The sequence below is a fragment of the Salmo salar genome, chromosome 15 (genome assembly GCF_965601325.2).
Source record: "Salmo salar chromosome 15, fSalSal1, whole genome shotgun sequence".
Taxonomy (NCBI): domain Eukaryota; kingdom Metazoa; phylum Chordata; class Actinopteri; order Salmoniformes; family Salmonidae; genus Salmo; species Salmo salar.
Genome location: NC_138305.1, coordinates 18,689,352 through 18,709,365, shown reverse-complemented (window position 1 = coordinate 18,709,365; position 20,014 = coordinate 18,689,352). Strand labels below are relative to the sequence as shown.

The 20,014-nt window shown below is 46.7% G+C and overlaps 1 protein-coding gene across 2 annotated transcripts in view; it reads left to right on the top strand.

Moving 5' to 3' along the window:
• Positions 1 to 19,289, top strand: part of hmgn3 (high mobility group nucleosomal binding domain 3) — a 102,391-nt gene extending 83,102 nt beyond the window's left edge. Inside the window, exons 2-6 of one of the 2 annotated variants that reach the window (XM_014143595.3) lie at positions 10,288 to 10,338; positions 10,601 to 10,630; positions 13,086 to 13,139; positions 13,463 to 13,534; positions 19,132 to 19,289. In XM_014143595.3, coding sequence (XP_013999070.1) covers positions 10,288 to 10,338; positions 10,601 to 10,630; positions 13,086 to 13,139; positions 13,463 to 13,534; positions 19,132 to 19,146 — 222 coding nt within the window. In that variant the 3' untranslated portion in view covers positions 19,147 to 19,289. Of the gene's footprint in view, positions 1 to 10,287; positions 10,339 to 10,600; positions 10,631 to 13,085; positions 13,140 to 13,462; positions 13,535 to 18,845; positions 18,925 to 19,131 lie in introns of those variants that run through there. The other variant, XM_014143594.3, reaches the window with a different exon arrangement.
• Positions 19,290 to 20,014: the final 725 nt, after the last annotated feature.

The window sequence follows — 20,014 nt, the reverse complement described above, 5'->3', positions numbered from 1 at the left end:
CTTATGAAGGGACAGAGCTGACAGACCGTCGTAGCAGCAGCAGCAATTAGCTTATGAAGGGACAGAGCTGACAGACCGTCGTAGCAGCAGCAGCAATTAGCTTATGAAGGGACAGAGCTGACAGACCGTTGTAGCAGCAGCAGGAATTAGCTTATGGAGGGACAGAGCTGACAGACCGTCGTAGCAGCAGCAGCAATTAGCTTATGGAGAGACAGAGCTGATAGACCGTCGTAGCAGCAGCAGCAATTAGCTTATGGAGGGACAGAGCTGACAGACCGTCGTAGCAGCAGCAGCAATTAGCTTATGGAGGGACAGAGCTGACAGACCGTCGTAGCAGCAGCAATTAGCTTATGGAGGGACAGAGCTGACAGACCGTCGTCGTAGCAGCAGCAATTAGCTTATGGAGGGACAGAGCTGACAGACCGTCGTCGTAGCAGCAGCAATTAGCTTATGGAGGGACAGAGCTGACAGACCGTCGTCGTAGCAGCAGCAATTAGCTTATGGAGGGACAGAGCTGACAGACCGTCGTCGTAGCAGCAGCAATTAGCTTATGGAGGGACAGAGCTGACAGACCGTCGTCGTAGCAGCAGCAATTAGCTTATGGAGGGACAGAGCTGACAGACCGTCGTCGTCGTAGCAGCAGCAATTAGCTTATGGAGGGACAGAGCTGACAGACCGTCGTCGTCGTAGCAGCAGCAATTAGCTTATGGAGGGACAGAGCTGACAGACCGTCGTCGTCGTAGCAGCAGCAATTAGCTTATGGAGGGACAGAGCTGACAGACCGTCGTAGCAGCAGCAGCAGCATTTAGCTTATGGAGGGACAGAGCTGACAGACCGTCGTAGCAGCAGCAAGTAGCTTATGGAGGGACAGAGCTGACAGACCGTCGTCATCGTAGCAGCAGCAATTAGCTTATGGAGGGACAGAGCTGACAGACCGTCGTCATCGTAGCAGCAGCAATTAGCTTATGGAGGGATAGAGCTGACAGACCGTCGTCATCGTAGCAGCAGCAATTAGCTTATTGTGGGACAGAGCTGACAGACCGTCGTCATCGTAGCAGCAGCAATTAGCTTATGAAGGGACAGAGCTGACAGACCGTCGTAGCAGCAGCAGCAATTAGCTTATGAAGGGACAGAGCTGACAGACCGTCGTAGCAGCAGCAGCAATTAGCTTATGAAGGGACAGAGCTGACAGACCGTCGTAGCAGCAGCAGCAATTAGCTTATGAAGGGACAGAGCTGACAGACCGTCGTAGCAGCAGCAGGAATTAGCTTATGGAGGGACAGAGCTGACAGACCGTCGTAGCAGCAGCAGCAATTAGCTTATGGAGGGACAGAGCTGACAGACCGTCGTAGCAGCAGCAGCAATTAGCTTATGGAGGGACAGAGCTGACAGACCGTCGTAGCAGCAGCAGCAATTAGCTTATGGAGGGACAGAGCTGACAGACCGTCGTAGCAGCAGCAATTAGCTTATGGAGGGACAGAGCTGACAGACCGTCGTCGTAGCAGCAGCAATTAGCTTATGGAGGGACAGAGCTGACAGACCGTCGTCGTAGCAGCAGCAATTAGCTTATGGAGGGACAGAGCTGACAGACCGTCGTAGTAGCAGCAGCAATTAGCTTATGGAGGGACAGAGCTGACAGACCGTCGTCGTAGCAGCAGCAATTAGCTTATGGAGGGACAGAGCTGACAGACCGTCGTCGTAGCAGCAGCAATTAGCTTATGGAGGGACAGAGCTGACAGACCGTCGTCGTCGTAGCAGCAGCAATTAGCTTATGGAGGGACAGAGCTGACAGACCGTCGTCGTCGTAGCAGCAGCAATTAGCTTATGGAGGGACAGAGCTGACAGACCGTCGTCGTAGCAGCAGCAATTAGCTTATGGAGGGACAGAGCTGACAGACCGTCGTCGTAGCAGCAGCAATTAGCTTATGGAGGGACAGAGCTGACAGACCGTCGTCGTCGTAGCAGCAGCAATTAGCTTATGGAGGGACAGAGCTGACAGACCGTCGTCGTCGTAGCAGCAGCAATTAGCTTATGGAGGGACAGAGCTGACAGACCGTCGTCGTCGTAGCAGCAGCAATTAGCTTATGGAGGGACAGAGCTGACAGACCGTCGTAGCAGCAGCAATTAGCTTATGGAGGGACAGAGCTGACAGACCGTCGTCGTCGTAGCAGCAGCAATTAGCTTATGGAGGGACAGAGCTGACAGACCGTCGTCGTCGTAGCAGCAGCAATTAGCTTATGGAGGGACAGAGCTGACAGACCGTCGTCGTCGTAGCAGCAGCAATTAGCTTATGGAGGGACAGAGCTGACAGACCGTCGTAGCAGCAGCAGCAATTAGCTTATGGAGGGACAGAGCTGACAGACCGTCGTAGCAGCAGCAGCAATTAGCTTATGGAGGGACAGAGCTGACAGACCGTCGTAGCAGCTGCAATTAGCTTATGGAGGGACAGAGCTGACAGACCGTCGTAGCAGCAGCAATTAGCTTATGGAGGGACAGAGCTGACAGACCGTCTTCGTAGCAGCAGCAGCAATTAGCTTATGAAGGGACAGAGCTGACAGACCGTCGTAGCAGCAGCAGCAATTAGCTTATGAAGGGACAGAGCTGACAGACCGTCGTAGCAGCAGCAATTAGCTTATGGAGGGACAGAGCTGACAGACCGCCGTAGCAGCAGCAATTAGCTTATGGAGGGACAGAGCTGACAGACCGTCGTAGCAGCAGCAATTAGCTTATGGAGGGACAGAGCTGACAGACCGTCGTAGCAGCAGCAATTAGCTTATGGAGGGACAGAGCTGACAGACCGTCGCCGCAGCAGCAGCAGCAATTAGCTTATGAAGGGACAGAGCTGACAGACCGTCGTAGCAGCAGCAGCAGCAGGAGCAATTAGCTTGTGAAGGGACAGAGCTGACAGACCGTCGTAGCAGCAGCAGCAATTAGCTTATGGAGGGACAGAGCTGACAGACCGTCGTCGCAGCAGCAGTTAGCTTATGGAGGGACAGAGCTGACAGACCGTCGTCGTAGCAGCAGCAATTAGCTTATGGAGGGACAGAGCTGACAGACCGTCGTCGTAGCAGCAGCAATTAGCTTATGGAGGGACAGAGCTGACAGACCGTCGTCGCAGCAGCAGTTAGCTTATGGAGGGACACAGCTGACAGACCGTCGTCGTAGCAGCAGCAATTAGCTTATGGAGGGACAGAGCTGACAGACCGTCGTCGTAGCAGCAGCAATTAGCTTATGGAGGGACAGATGTGACAGACCGTCGTCGTAGCAGCAGCAATTAGCTTATGGAGGGACAGAGCTGACAGACCGTCGTTGTAGCAGCAGCAATTAGCTTATGGAGGGACAGAGATTCAGACCATCAAAGCAGCAGCAATTAGCTTATGGAAGGACAGAGCTGACAGACCGTCGTAGCAGCAGCAGCAATTAGCTTATGAAGGGACAGAGCTGACAGACCGTCGTAGCAGCAGCAGCAATTAGCTTATGGAGAGACAGAGCTGATAGACCGTCGTAGCAGCAGCAGCAATTAGCTTATGGAGAGACAGAGCTGATAGACCGTCGTAGCAGCAGCAGCAATTAGCTTATGGAGGGACAGAGCTGACAGACCGTCGTCGTAGCAGCAGCAATTAGCTTATGGAGGGACAGAGCTGACAGACCGTCGTCGTAGCAGCAGCAATTAGCTTATGGAGGGACAGAGCTGACAGACCGTCGTCGTAGCAGCAGCAATTAGCTTATGGAGGGACAGAGCTGACAGACCGTCGTCGTAGCAGCAGCAATTAGCTTATGGAGGGACAGAGCTGACAGACCGTCGTCGTCGTAGCAGCAGCAATTAGCTTATGGAGGGACAGAGCTGACAGACCGTCGTCGTCGTAGCAGCAGCAATTAGCTTATGGAGGGACAGAGCTGACAGACCGTCGTCGTCGTAGCAGCAGCAATTAGCTTATGGAGGGACAGAGCTGACAGACCGTCGTCGTCGTAGCAGCAGCAATTAGCTTATGGAGGGACAGAGCTGACAGACCGTCGTCGTCGTAGCAGCAGCAATTAGCTTATGGAGGGACAGAGCTGACAGACCGTCGTAGCAGCAGCAATTAGCTTATGGAGGGACAGAGCTGACAGACCGTCGTCGTCGTAGCAGCAGCAATTAGCTTATGGAGGGACAGAGCTGACAGACCGTCGTCGTCGTAGCAGCAGCAATTAGCTTATGGAGGGACAGAGCTGACAGACCGTCGTCGTCGTAGCAGCAGCAATTAGCTTATGGAGGGACAGAGCTGACAGACCGTCGTCGTCGTAGCAGCAGCAATTAGCTTATGGAGGGACAGAGCTGACAGACCGTCGTCGTCGTAGCAGCAGCAATTAGCTTATGGAGGGACAGAGCTGACAGACCGTCGTAGCAGCAGCAGCAATTAGCTTATGGAGGGACAGAGCTGACAGACCGTCGTAGCAGCTGCAATTAGCTTATGGAGGGACAGAGCTGACAGACCGTCGTAGCAGCAGCAATTAGCTTATGGAGGGACAGAGCTGACAGACCGTCTTCGTAGCAGCAGCAGCAATTAGCTTATGAAGGGACAGAGCTGACAGACCGTCGTAGCAGCAGCAGCAGCAGCAGCAGCAATTAGCTTATGAAGGGACAGAGCTGACAGACCGTCGTAGCAGCAGCAATTAGCTTATGGAGGGACAGAGCTGACAGACCGCCGTAGCAGCAGCAATTAGCTTATGGAGGGACAGAGCTGACAGACCGTCGTAGCAGCAGCAATTAGCTTATGGAGGGACAGAGCTGACAGACCGTCGTAGCAGCAGCAATTAGCTTATGGAGGGACAGAGCTGACAGACCGTCGCCGCAGCAGCAGCAGCAATTAGCTTATGAAGGGACAGCGCTGACAGACCGTCGTAGCAGCAGCAGCAGCAGGAGCAATTAGCTTGTGAAGGGACAGAGCTGACAGACCGTCGTCGCAGCAGCAGCAATTAGCTTATGGAGGGACAGAGCTGACAGACCGTCGTCGTAGCAGCAGCAATTAGCTTATGGAGGGACAGAGCTGACAGACCGTCGTCGTAGCAGCAGCAATTAGCTTATGGAGGGACAGATGTGACAGACCGTCGTCGTAGCAGCAGCAATTAGCTTATGGAGGGACAGAGATTCAGACCGTCAAAGCAGCAGCAATTAGCTTATGGAAGGGACAGAGCTGACAGACCGTCGTAGCAGCAGCAGCAATTAGCTTATGAAGGGACAGAGCTGACAGACCGTCGTAGCAGCAGCAGCAATTAGCTTATGAAGGGACAGAGCTGACAGACCGTCGTAGCAGCAGCAGCAATTAGCTTATGGAGGGACAGAGCTGACAGACCGTCGTAGCAGCAGCAGCAATTAGCTTATGGAGGGACAGAGCTGACAGACCGTCGTAGCAGCAGCAGCAGCATTTAGCTTATGGAGGGACAGAGCTGACAGACCGTCGTCGTAGCAGCAGCAGCAGCAATTAGCTTATGGAGGGACAGAGCTGACAGACCGTCGTAGCAGCAGCAGCAGCAAGTAGCTTATGGAGGGACAGAGCTGACAGACCGTCGTCGTAGCAGCAGCAATTAGCTTATGGAGGGACAGAGCTGACAGACCGTCGTCGTCGTAGCAGCAGCAATTAGCTTATGGAGGGACAGAGCTGACAGACCGTCGTCGTCGTAGCAGCAGCAATTAGCTTATGGAGGGATAGAGCTGACAGACCGTCGTCATCGTAGCAGCAGCAATTAGCTTATTGTGGGACAGAGCTGACAGACCGTCGTAGCAGCAGCAGCAATTAGCTTATGAAGGGACAGAGCTGACAGACCGTCGTAGCAGCAGCAGCAATTAGCTTATGGAGGGACAGAGCTGACAGACCGTCGTAGCAGCAGCAGCAATTAGCTTATGGAGGGACAGAGCTGACAGACCGTCGTAGCAGCAGCAGGAATTAGCTTATGGAGGGACAGAGCTGACAGACCGTCGTAGCAGCAGCAGCAATTAGCTTATGGAGGGACAGAGCTGACAGACCGTCGTAGCAGCAGCAGCAATTAGCTTATGGAGGGACAGAGCTGACAGACCGTCGTAGCAGCAGCAATTAGCTTATGGAGGGACAGAGCTGACAGACCGTCGTCGTAGCAGCAGCAATTAGCTTATGGAGGGACAGAGCTGACAGACCGTCGTCGTAGCAGCAGCAATTAGCTTATGGAGGGACAGAGCTGACAGACCGTCGTCGTAGCAGCAGCAATTAGCTTATGGAGGGACAGAGCTGACAGACCGTCGTCGTAGCAGCAGCAATTAGCTTATGGAGGGACAGAGCTGACAGACCGTCGTCGTAGCAGCAGCAATTAGCTTATGGAGGGACAGAGCTGACAGACCGTCGTCGTCGCAGCAGCAGCAATTAGCTTATGGAGGGACAGAGCTGACAGACCGTCGTCGTAGCAGCAGCAATTAGCTTATGGAGGGACAGAGCTGACAGACCGTCGTCGTAGCAGCAGCAATTAGCTTATGGAGGGACAGAGCTGACAGACCGTCGTCGTCGTAGCAGCAGCAATTAGCTTATGGAGGGACAGAGCTGACAGACCGTCGTCGTCGTAGCAGCAGCAATTAGCTTATGGAGGGACAGAGCTGACAGACCGTCGTCGTCGTAGCAGCAGCAATTAGCTTATGGAGGGACAGAGCTGACAGACCGTCGTCGTCGTAGCAGCAGCAATTAGCTTATGGAGGGACAGAGCTGACAGACCGTCGTCGTCGTAGCAGCAGCAATTAGCTTATGGAGGGACAGAGCTGACAGACCGTCGTCGTCGTAGCAGCAGCAATTAGCTTATGGAGGGATAGAGCTGACAGACCGTCGTAGCAGCAGCAGCAATTAGCTAAATGCTAAGGAGCAACATGGCAAGCATCGGCGAACCAGAACTAGAAGACGCCCCAGTATCATTCTGGTCTGTCGTTTGGAAACATTTTGGTTTCCCTGTAAACTATACCTGGATTTCCAACGAGTGGTGGATATAACTTCTACAACATGTAGGGCTCTGTTCATTGCTGATAGCCTGTTAGTGGCAATACGAGTAACATGACTACTCGATCTGCGCCGACATCGCCCCAAAGTGCCAATCGGTGGGACAAGGTGAAAAAAGGAAACGGAAACCAATTCTCTTCACAGCCTTCAGACAACAACATGCGTCTGACTCCGGTAGGAGTAAAGAAATCAACGCAGCGACGGCAGAAGTCATAGCAGCAGATATGAGACACTTCTCTGTGGTAGAGAATGAGGGGTTCAGAAACATGTTTGAAGTGGTCGAGCCTCGCTTCACTATTCCTTCCCGTACACATTTTGCCAAGACACTATATACTCCTGTTGAAGTTCTGTTTTTAAATGACTGTTTTATTTCCTGTTATAAAGCAGGCACTGCTGTTTTTGTTGTTCCTTTTGTTTCCATATGCTCCGGGGAATTCAAGCTACCCATGTTTACAATTATAATAAATGGAAAATCTAAATACAAATTACATATTTCTCAGGCATTTATTTTTGTCGATGTACCGAACCGTGACACCACTGTACCGTGACACCACTGTATCGTACCGTGACACCACTGTATCGTACCGAACCGTGTTTGGTGAACCGTTTCACCCCTACTGTGATGATATTTTGGCCATATCGCCCAGCCCTACTGTCTACACGTGTGTGAGTGACAGGTTCTAAATGCCTCCTTGTCAATGACGGAACATAGTAAACACAATTCCTCTCATTTATTCAATACTGGCATGACCTATGATGTCCAGGGTCGATGTATGACCTCATTTATGTAACTACTATGTTATTGTAACAATGTCATCTCCACTGTCCCTGAGGCTGAGAGATGGTATCTATTGGGAGTCATGATCTCTAGTCCTATGCCCTCTCCTCTTCAGTAATAGTCAAGAAGCTAACAGAGATTTATCTGCTCCAGTCTAGAGGCAGGTTTCCCAGACAGATTAATCCTTGAGAGACTTGGTACAGGTAACTTCCAGCTGTGAAACCGGTGTGATGTGTGGTCCTGGATGTAGAATATACCTGCTGACTGATCTGTGGTTAACCTGGAGCCTCTACCTGTTATACAGTACACTGCCTCTACCTGTTGTACAGCATAAGGGAAGTCAGCAACCGATTTTACTCAGGCAGTTAGGAAAGCTAAGGCTAGCTTTTTCAAACAGAAATTTGCTTCTTGTAGCACTAATTCCAAAAAGTTTTGGGACACTAAAGTCCATGGAGAATAAGAGCACCTCCTCCCAGCTGCCCCTGCTCTGAGGATAGGAAACACTGTTACCATCAATAATTTCAAGAAGCATTTTTCCACGGCTGGCCATGCTTTCCACCTGGCTAACCCTACCCCGGCCAACAGCTCTGCACCCCCTGCAGCAACTTGACAACCCCCCCCCCAAATTGTTGCAGCCCCAATTACTAGCATATTCAACCTCTTTCGTATCATCTGAGATTCCCATGGATTGGAAAGCTGCCGCGGTCATCCCCCTCTTCAAAGGGGGAGACACTCTAGACCCTAACTGTTATAGACCTATATCCATCCTGCCCTGCCTTTTTTAAAAATCTTCTTAAAGCAAGTTAATAAACAGATCACCGACGATTTCGAATCCCACCGTACCTTCTCCACTATGCAATCTGGTTTCCGAGCTGGTCATGGGTGCACCTCAGCCACGCTCGAGGTCCTAAACGATATCATAACCGCCATCGATAAGAGACAGTACTGTGCAGCCGTATTCATCAACCTGGCCATTGCTTTCGACTCTGTCAATCACCACATTCTTATCGGCAGACTCAACAGCCTTGGTTTCTCAAATGACTGCCTCTCCTGGTTCACCAACTACTTCGCAGATAGAGTTCAGTGTGTAAAATCGGAGGGCCTGTTGTCCGGACCTCTGGCAGTCTCTATGGGGGTACCACGGTTAAATTCTCGGGCCGACTCTCTTCTCTGTATACATCAATGATGTCGCTCTTGCTGCTGGTGATTCCCTGATCCACCTCTACGCAGACGACACCATTCTGTATACTTCTGGCCCTTCTTTGGACACTGTGCTAACTAACCTCCAGACGAGCTTCAATGCCATACAACTCTCCTTCCATGGCCTCCAACTGCTTTTATATGCTAATAAAACTAAATGCATGCTCTTCAACCGATCACTGCCCGCACCTGCCCGCCCGTCCAGCATCACTACTCTGGACGGTTCTGACTTAGAATATGTGGACAACTACAAATACCTAGGTGTCTGGTTAGACTGTAAACTCTCCTTCCAGACTCACATTAAGCATCTCCAATCCAAAATTAAATCTAGAATCTGCTTCCTATTTCGCAACAAAGCATCCTTCACTCATACTGCCAAACATACCCTCGTAAAACTGACTATCCTGCCGATCCTTGACTTCGATGATGTCATTTACGAAATAGCCTCAACATGCTACTCAGACTGCATCCAGTTTGCTATCACAGTGCCATCCGTATTGTCACCAAAGCCCCATATACTACCCACCACTGCGACTTGTATATGCTCGTTGGCTGGCCCTCGCTGTATGTCCGTCGCCAAACCCACTGGCTCCAGGTCATCTATAAGTATTTGGAAGGTAAAGCCCCGCCTTATCTCAGCTCACTGGTCACCATAGCAGCACCCACCCGTAGCACGCGCTCCAGCAGGTATATCTCACTGATCATCCCCAAAGCCAATTCCTGCTTTGGTCGCCTTTCCTTCCAGTTCTCTGCTGCAAATGACTGGAACGAATTGCAAAAATCTCTGAAGCTGGAGTCTTACATCTCCCTCTCTAACTTTAACTTTAAGCATCAGCTGTCAGAGCAGCTTACCAATCACTGTACCTGTAAACAGCCCATCCAACTACCTCCTCCCATTATTATTACCCTCTTGCTCTTTTACCCCCAGTATCTCTACTTGCACATCATCATCTGCACATCTATCACTCCAGTATTAATCTGCTAAATTGTAATTATTTCGCCTCTAGGGCCTATTTATTGTCTACCTCCCTACTCTCCTACATTTGCACACACTGTACATAGATTTTTCTATTGTGTTATTGACTGTACATTTGTTTAACTCTGTTGTTTGTGTCGTACTGCTCAGCTTTATCTTGGCCAGGTCGCAGTTGTAAATGAGAACTTGTTCTCAACTGGCCTACCTGGTTAAATAAAGGTTAAAAAAACAAGACATTCACTCAAAAGAAAATACATTCCATGTCACTCTTTCGTTAGCTGTCGTTGCGAGGTGTGGATGAAGTGTGTTGTGTTCTAACTCTCCTGTCTGCGTTTCCTTTAGTCTCCTGAAGGGGCCCATGCCAAGGATGCCTCCAAGGTCACCAAGCAGGAGGTAGGAGCTCCGTGTGTGTGTGTGTTTTTAAACAACAGCAAACATGCTTCTAATGGACCAGTCACCACACACAGTCCATACAGCAAACACTCATGCACACTGATACGTGAAGAGGTATCTTTATACATACACACTCTATCCAGTCCCACACACTACCAGCTCCTCAACACAACTGATATGTCCCCTTTCCCTCTCTCTCGCTCCCTGTTTGTGTTTCTCTGTGTCTCTCGTGTTTTCTCTGTCTCTCTGTCTCCTTCGGTAGCCCACCAGGCGGTCAGAGAGGTTGTCATCGGTAAGTTGAATAATTCCCTCTTCCGCCATCCCTCTCTCGTTCTTCCTCCCTTCTCTCTCGAGCGTTCTAATGGAGCATTCTAATGGAGCGTTGGAAAGGGCGTTCTAAATGACTATTTCATTCATTACATTTACATTTAACCTCTATGGGCTAGGTGGGACGCTTACTTCAATTTCTCAAACATATGACTATTTTACCGCTATTTAAAGACAAGACTCTCGTTAATCTAACCACACTGTTCGATTTCAAAAAGGCTTTACAACGAAAGCAAAACATTAGATTATTTCAGCAGAGTACCAAGCCAGAAATAATCAGACACCCATTTTTCAAGCCAGCATATAATGTCACCAAAACCCAGAAGACAGCTAAATGCAGCACTCACCTTTGATGATCTTCATCAGATGACAACCCTAGGACATTATGTTATACAATACATGCATGTTTTGTTCAATCAAGTTCATATTTATATCAAAAACCAGCTTTTTACATTAGCATGTGACGTTCAGAACTAGCATACCCCCCGCAAACTTCCGGGGAATTCGCTAACATTTTACTAAATTACTCACGATAAACGTTCACAAAAAGCATAACAATTATTTTAAGAATTATAGATACAGACCTCCTCTATGCACTCGATAAGTCCGATTTTAAAATAGCTTTTTGGTGAAAGCACATTTTGCAATATTCTAAGTACATAGCCCAGGCATCACGGGCTCGCTATTTAGACACCCGGCAAGTTTAGCACTCACCATAATCATATTTACTATTATAAAAGTTTGATTACCTTTTGTTGTCTTCGTCAGAATGCACACCCAGGACTGCTACTTCAATAACAAATGTTGGTTTGGTCCAAAATAATCCATCGTTATATCCGAATAGCGGCGTTTTGTTCGTGCGTTCCAGACACTATCCGAAATGGTAAAGAAGTGTCGCGCGCATGGCGCAATTCGTGACAATAAAATTCTAAATATTCCATTACCGTACTTCGAAGCATGTCAACCGCTGTTTAAAATCAATTTTTACGCCATTTTTCTCGTAGAAAAGCGATAATATTCCGACAGGGAATCTCCTTTTCGGCAAACAGAGGAAAAAATCACAAAGGCGGGGGCGGTCGGGTCACGCGCATAAGCCCAGTGTCCCTTGATCGGCCACTTGAGAAAGGCGATAATGTGTTTCAGCCTGGGGCTGGAATGACGACATTCTGTTTTTTCCCGGGCTCTGAGCGCCTATGGACGACGTGGGAAGTGTCACGTTAGAGCAGAGATCCTTAGTAAAAGATAGAGATGGAAAAGAAGTTCAAGAAATGGTCAGACAGGCCACTTCCTGTAAAGGAATCTCTCAGGTTTTGACCTGCCATTTGAGTTCTGTTATACTCACAGACACCATTCAAACAGTTTTAGAAACTTTAGGGTGTTTTCTATCCATATGTAATAAGTATATGCATATTCTAGTTACTGGGTAGGAGTGGTAACCAGATTAAATCGGGTATGTTTTTTTATCCAGCCGTGTCAATAGCTCTTATCCAGAGCGACTTACAAATTGGTGCATTCACCTTATGATATCCAGTGGAACAACCACTTTACAATAGTGCATCTAAATCTTTTAAGGGGGGGGGGGGGGGGGGGTTAGAAGGATTACTTTATCCTATCCTAGGTATTCCTTAAAGATTATTCAGACCGTGAATGTTCTGAACAGGGTTCTAAAGGTGGTGGTGGTGGGGAAAACATCCCTGTAGGTTCCGTCTGGTCCTGCGCTTGGTTTTGTTCCTTTGCCCTCGTTTGCCAGACCTCTGTTCTGTTCATCCTCTGTCTGTCATAATCATGGATAATGTAGTGATAATGTTATTACATTATTACTGTACCTTACTGCTGATTATGTTATAGATAATTTATCAACAGGTTCTTGTTGCTCATATACACCTCACCTTCATTAACAGGCTATATGATAGCCTGCCCTGTTTACTGATATTAAATCAACTGTTTAGTAAGTATTGATTTTAAATTGGACATAAATCTCTATCTAAGGCGTTGCCCTCTACTGGTGGGTATTGTATGGCTTCACCTATAGCCTACAATACACTTACTGTTCAGGTTTACATACATTTCCATGTTATTTTCCCATTCTATTTGCTAAGCTAATTCTATAGAAATGCCCCATTCTCTAAACTAAGCTAATTATATGGCGGTTCCCAACTCTATGCTAGAATAAGCTAAGCTAATTCTGTGGCGGTTCCCAACTCTATGCTAGAATAAGCTAAGCTAATTCTGTGGCGGTTCCCAACTCTATGCTAGAATAAGCTAAGCTAATTCTGTGGCGGTTCCCAACTCTATGCTAGAATAAGCTAAGCTAATTCTGTGGCGGTTCCCAACTCTATGCTAGAATAAGCTAAGCTAATTCTGTGGCGGTTCCCAACTCTGAGTGCTAAAGCTAACGTCTCTCTCTATCTGACCTGCAGAAACCAGCTCCTCCCAAACCTGTTGAGGTCAAGCCTAAGAAGGCTATCGCCAAGGTAAAGCCATCGAACACACACACACACACACACACACACACACACACACACACTGTCCAGGCATTGGAGAGTGTATCCACAGATGCATGATGGGTTTGTTTTAAAGTCCATTTGAATGTTCTCAAAGGTACTCTCAGTCCTATGTTTTTATTGTTCGTATTTGTCCTCTGTTGGGATTAGTCGACTCTGTTTCTGTGTTCTGATTTAGCTGGCTGTTATTGTTCTGATTGGCTGGCTGGCTGGCTGGCTGGCTGTCTCTCTTCTGTTTTCTGATTGGCTGGCTGTTTCTGTGCTGTGTTCTGATTGGCTTTCTCTGCCCAAAGGACATGAAGGAAAAGAAAGGTGGAGCTAAGGTGAAGGATGGCCCCTCCCATAACGGACAGGCTAGGACTGAGGTACGCTAGGCCACACCTCCAGAGGAGAGGAAGGGGGCTGGTGGTGGGATTATAATCATCTAACATGTAGAAGGAGTAGGGGGCTGGTGGTGGGATTATTATCATCTAACATGTATTCCTTCAATGTTCTCCCTGTCTCAATATCTGTCTCTCTCTCTCTCACACACACACACACACACACACACACACACACACACACACACACACACACACACACACACACACACACACACAGATCTGTGTGTCTCGCTCCAGTGTCAGTGTGACCTACTACAGAAGTCTTGCTCCCTACTCCATGTCTGTCAGAGGCCAGAGTGAGACAGTCAGAGTCAACGGTATGACAGACAGATGGCGTGCTGTGGGATCTAGACAAGAGTGATTTAACCAGAGTGTTAGGCTGTCTCCCAAATGGAACCCTATTCCCTCAGGGATTCTTGAAAGACGAGACAATCTCCACTTTTGTTTTTCTCACAAATAACACTCGCCCGCTTAACCCGGAAGACAGCTGCACCAATGTGTCAGAGGACACACCATTCAACTGACGACTGTCATCAGCCTGCAGGCACCCGGCCCACCACAAGGAGTCGCTAGAGCACGATGAGCCAAGTAATGGCCCCCTCCCTCACTTAACCCGGACGACGCTGGGCCGATCTATGGGACTCCCGGTCACGGCCGGTTGTGACACAGCCTGGGATTGAACCCGGGTCTCTAGTCTGTAGTCCAACACCATGATGCCGTGCCTCTCGGGAACCCTGATTGTTTAGTTCTGACATTAGATTATTCAATATATTACAAATCTCCAAACTTCTTTTTATAGTTCTATATAAAACCCTGCGGGGTTCATTTCATTAGCATTTTGGCATGTTTTTCTAGGTTCAGAACATAAAACAACATGTATAAAGCCAACATTATCCCTTTGATCTAGCTCAGCAAATAATTCAATAGTTTAAGCATGTTGCAGAACAGTGATTGAAATAGTTTTTTAATAACATTGACAGAAAATAAACTATTTTAACAGGGTTAGTCATCAGTGACTGAGTTGACAAGCCACTGAAGATGTTGACAACAGGTGCTTTAAAACATACATTTTTTTTGCTTCTAAAAAAATAAAAGTTAAATACAAACATTTTGTAAAATATTGAATATTATTTGCAAATTCCCAATAAAAACCTAACTGTTCTCAGACCTTTCAGCACTCTGACCACGTTGGGGTTAGACATAAATCAGACTTATTATTTATTTATTTTTTAAATGGAGTTGACAAATCCCATATTTTTCTACTTTATTCAGTAGGTGTACTTAGTAGCAATTTGAGTTTTTTCTCAGTTTCATATGACTCAAAAAACTCATTTTAATATGAACATATTGGAACTGTAAATCATGTTTTATCTTAATCTAGAAGTGAAATTGGAATTGACAGGTTCTGGTTGTATATTGTTTAAATCTATGAAAGTAGAGGACTTTCAGGACCATGTGTTTCCTTGTTGCGCGATATGTTGACCAATCGCAGTTTAGAGAGAAATATTATTTAAAGTCAAATGGGGCAATAAACTACATGAGATACTTTTCAGAATTTTCAACACTTTTTGGGAGAGTTTGAAATTGTGATTCTTTGCTCTGGACAAGGGCATTTCCTGGCACAGAGCTGACATAGAAATGAATAATATTGAAAATATTTTTGAAAAATGCCTTGTTATATGACATATTTAAGCTCAAATAATGAAACCATCTATTTTATTTATTTTTTTATTTAACCTTTTATGTTATCAGGGAGTCATACTGACACCAAGGTCTCTTTTACAGAGGAGCACTGACTAACATAAATGATAGGAAATACATCAAAAAATAAATATAAGCTGAAAGAAAGGAGAAACACGGTCATAAAGAACAGGCACATTCATCAGTATTAAGGTCCTCAATCTGCTTTCTGAATTACCCTAGAGACCAAAGGAATTTCCATAGTTAGCCATCCGTAAAGAAATGAAGTTTCCCTGCCGGACAAGGATTGTCCCGACTTTCAAGAATCCCTCGAGCCCTACATGTCACCTTGTGCATTCTACTATGACAGACAGACAGACAGACAGACAGACAGACAGACAGACAGACAGACAGACAGACAGACAGACAGACAGACAGACAGACAGACAGACAGACAGACAGACAGACAGACAGACAGACAGACAGACAAAAAAAAGTTTGGACATACCTACTCATTCCAGGCTTTTTCTTTTATTATTTTTACTATTTTCTACATTGTAGAATAATATTGCAGGCATCACAACTATGAAATGACACATGGAATCATTTTAGTAACCAGAAAATGTGTTAAACAAATCAAAATATATTTGAGATTTTTCAAATAGCCACCCTTTGCCTGGATGACAGCTTTGCACACTCTTGGCATTCTCTCAACCAGCTTCACCTGGAATGCTTTTCCAACAGGAGTTCCTACATATGCTGAGCACTTGTTGGTTGCTTTTCCTTCACTCTGCGGTCCAACTCATCCCAAACCATCTCAATTGGGTTGAGGTCGGATGATTGTGGAGGCCAGGTCATCTGATGCAGCACTCCATCACTCTCCTTCTTGGTCAAATAGCCCTTACACAGCCTGGAGGGGTGTTGGGTCATTGTCCTGTTGAAAAAACAACTGATAGTCCCACTAAGCGCAAAGCAGATGGGATGGCGTATCGCTGCAGAATGCTGTGGTAGCCATGCTGGTTAATTGTGCCTTGAATTCTAAATTAATCAGACAGTGTCACCAGCAAAGCACCCCCACACCATCACACCTCCATGCTTCGCGGTGGGAACCACACATGGGGAGATCATCCGTTCACATTCTCTGCGTCTCACAAAATCTCGATGGTTGGAACCAAAATCATCAGAGCAAAGGACAGATTTCCAGCAGTTCATTCCAGGTGACTACCTCATGAAGCTGGTTGAGAGAACGCCAAGAGTGTGCAAAGCTTTCAAGGCAAAGGGTGGCTACGTTGAAGAATCTTAAATATAAAATACATTTTGATTTATTAAACTTTTTGGTTACTACATGATTCCATATGTGTTATTTTTATAGTTTTGATGTCTTCACTATTATTCTACAATGTAGAAAATATTACAAAAAAAAAAAAAAAACTTTGAGAAGGTGTGTCCAAACGTTTGACTGGTGCTGTGTGTGTGTGTGTCTGTGTGTGTGTGATAAATACAGTGCCTTGCGAAAGTATTCGGCCCCCTTGAACTTTTCGACCTTTTGCCACATTTCAGGCTTCAAACATAAAGATATAAAACTGTAATTTTTTGTGAAGAATCAACAACAAGTGGGACACAATCATGAAGTGTAACGAAATTTATTGGATATTTCAAAAAATTGGGCGTGCAAAATTATTCAGCCCCTTTACTTTCAGTGCAGCAAACTCTCTCCAGAAGTTCAGTGAGGATCTCTGAATGATCCAATGTTGACCTAAATGACTAATGATGATAAATAGAATCCACCTGTGTGTAATCAAGTCTCCGTATAAATGCACCTGCTCTGTGATCGTCTCAGAGGTCCGTTTAAAGCGCAGAGAGCATCATGAATAACAAGGAACACACCAGGCAGGTCCGAGATACTGTTGTGGAGAAGTTTAAAGCCGGATTTGGTTACAAAAAGATTTCCCAAGCTTTAAACATCCCAAGGAGCACTGTGCAAGCGATTAATATTGAAATGGAAGGAGTATCAGACCACTGCAAATCTACGAAGACCCGGCCGTCCCTCTAAACTTTCAGCTCATACAAGGAGAAGACTGATCAGAGATGCAGCCAAGAGGCCCATGATCACTCTGGATGAACTGCAGAGATCTACAGCTGAGGTGGGAGACTCTGTCCATAGGACAACAATCAGTCGTATACTGCACAAATCTGGCCTTTATGGAAGAGTGGCAAGAAGAAAGCCATTTCTTAAAGATATCCATAAAGTGTCATTTAAAGTTTGCCACTAGCCACCTGGGAGACACACCAAACATGTGGAAGAAGGTGCTCTGGTCAGATGAAACCAAAATCGAACTTTTTGGCAACAATGCAAAACGTTATGTTTGGCGTAAAAGCAACACAGCTCATCACCCTGAACACACCATCCCCACTGTCAAACATGGTGGTGGCAGCATCATGGTTTGGGCCTGCTTTTCTTCAGCAGGGGCAGGGAAGATGGTTAAAATTGATGGGACGATGGATGGAGCCAAATACAGGACCATTCTGGAAGAAAACCTGATGGAGTTTGCAAAAGACCTGAGACTGGGACGGAGATTTGTCTTCCAACAAGACAATGATCCAAAACATAAAGCAAAATGTACAATGGAATGGTTCACAAATAATCATATCCAGGTGTTAGAATGGCCAAGTCAAAGTCCAGACCTGAATCCAATCGAGAATCTGTGGAAAGAACTGAAAACTGCTGTTCACAAACGCTCTCCATCCAACCTCACTGAGCTCGAGCTGTTTTGCAAGGAGGAATGGGCAAAAATTTCAGTCTCTCGATGTGCAGAACTGATAGAGACATACCCCAAGCGACTTACAGCTGTAATCGCAGCAAAAGGTGGCGCTACAAAGTATTAACTTAAGGGGGCTGAATAATTTTGCACGGCCAATTTTTCAGTTTTTTATTTGTTAAAAAGGTTTGAAATATCCAATAAATTTCGTTCCACTCCATAATTGTGTCCCGCTTGTTGTTGATTCTTCACAAAAAATTACAGTTTTATATCTTTATGTTTGAAGCCTGAAATGTGGCAAAAGGTCAAAGTTCAAGGGGGCCGAATACTTTCGCAAGGCACTGTATCTATCAATCATTTTGGGGGGGTATAACCTCTGTGGGTGGCTTTAACCAGTGTGTGTGCTGTAAACTAAGTGTTGGAGCACTTTAAACCTTAGCTTAAACCTTGACGTGGTTGTGTACACTAACATTGTGTGGTTGTGACTGCAGTATGAAGTGTGTGTGTGTGTGTTCCCCCATCAGTATGTACAGAACAGGATGTTGCCACCATAATTGGGGAGGACAGGCTCGTGGTAATTCCTGGAGCGGAATTAGTGGAATGGTATCATTCATAATTGCATTTCATTTACTCCATTCCTGCAATTATGATGAGCCTCTAACACATCACTGTGTGTCTGTCTGCTTGGAGAACAGTGGTGTGGACTGCTAGTGATACTTCTAACTCCCAGCTAGCTAGTAGTCTTTTCCTTGGCCTTGGAACCATGGATGGAAACATCTAACCTCCCACGGGTACTTCCTGGTCCCTTTATGACATCATGTATGACATCGTGGTATATTTGTTTCTGTCTGCAGGAGACTGAGGCTGTGAAGGCGGAGTCGGTCAAGGAGAAGGAATGAGGAAGTGGTGGGGGGGGGGGGGGGGGTCTTTCTCTGACTCCTCTCAAAACAGTACCATGGAAACGGAGGATATTTTTTTTCCAGGATTTTGTAAAATGCTGATTTTTGTTTGTCCTGTGCTACTAGCAAAGAGAACCAGCAGCAACCCACACTCCTCCTTACAGTTGTGTCTCTCTCTCTCTCTCTCTCTCTGTCTCTCTGTCTCTCTGTCTCTCTGTCTCTCTGTCTCTCTGTCTTTCAGGAAAGGATAGAATGAAGTGACATGTTTTTATAAAATGGCCGCAAGTATTCTTCCTCTGGCAGTGGGAGGAGCCTCATGGGGTCACCATGGTGATGCCTCTCACTTCCTTTCTAAACAATGTCATGTCCTCTTGAGCGCGATGGCTCTTTTTGTGATGACATCGCTGTAAATTAAATGGACCTTCCACCTCTGACATCAGAGACCCAAGGGTCAGACTAGCCTCCTATGACATCACATGTGACCCTGACCTGAGGTGTTGCCATGGTGAATATTTGCAGATTTTTAAACAGATTTAGAAGTGTTCAGAATCGCCAGCCACTCTTGTGTTGTAATTTGTGAGTCTGTGGTTCTGTCAGAGCAGACTGTTCTAGAACTCTGGCTTCCAGAACCTCTGGGTTCCACCCTGGTTGTCTGTCAGAGCAGCATAGCAATAACAAGTGGTGCTTCTGTTCTAGAACTCTGAGGCTTCTTGAACCTCTCTGGGTTCCACCCTGCCTGTGGGGAAAACAATATTTTGAAATAAAAACCGAGTTGACATCTTGTGAGTACTGTGTGTTTTACTTCCTAGTGACCCTAGTGTATTTAGTCACTATCTGTACCTGTATTTATGCTCTGGAAAGCTCAGGCATTTCTGTGTGTGTGTGTGTGTGTGTGTGTGTGTGTGTGTGTGTGTGTGTGTGAGAGAGAGAGAGGTCAAGGGGGGGGGGGGCATGTTAAATACAACTGCTGTGTCAGGAAATGAAAGATCAGCATTTCACAGAGAGGCGGGGCAGTTGAGTCTAGAGAGGCCCCCTCATTGTCCAGCCCAGGTGTCACTCAGAGCCTTGGGCCAATGATAGGCTGTGGATGTGGAAATATTTCCCCATAGAAGCAGACCTCTAGA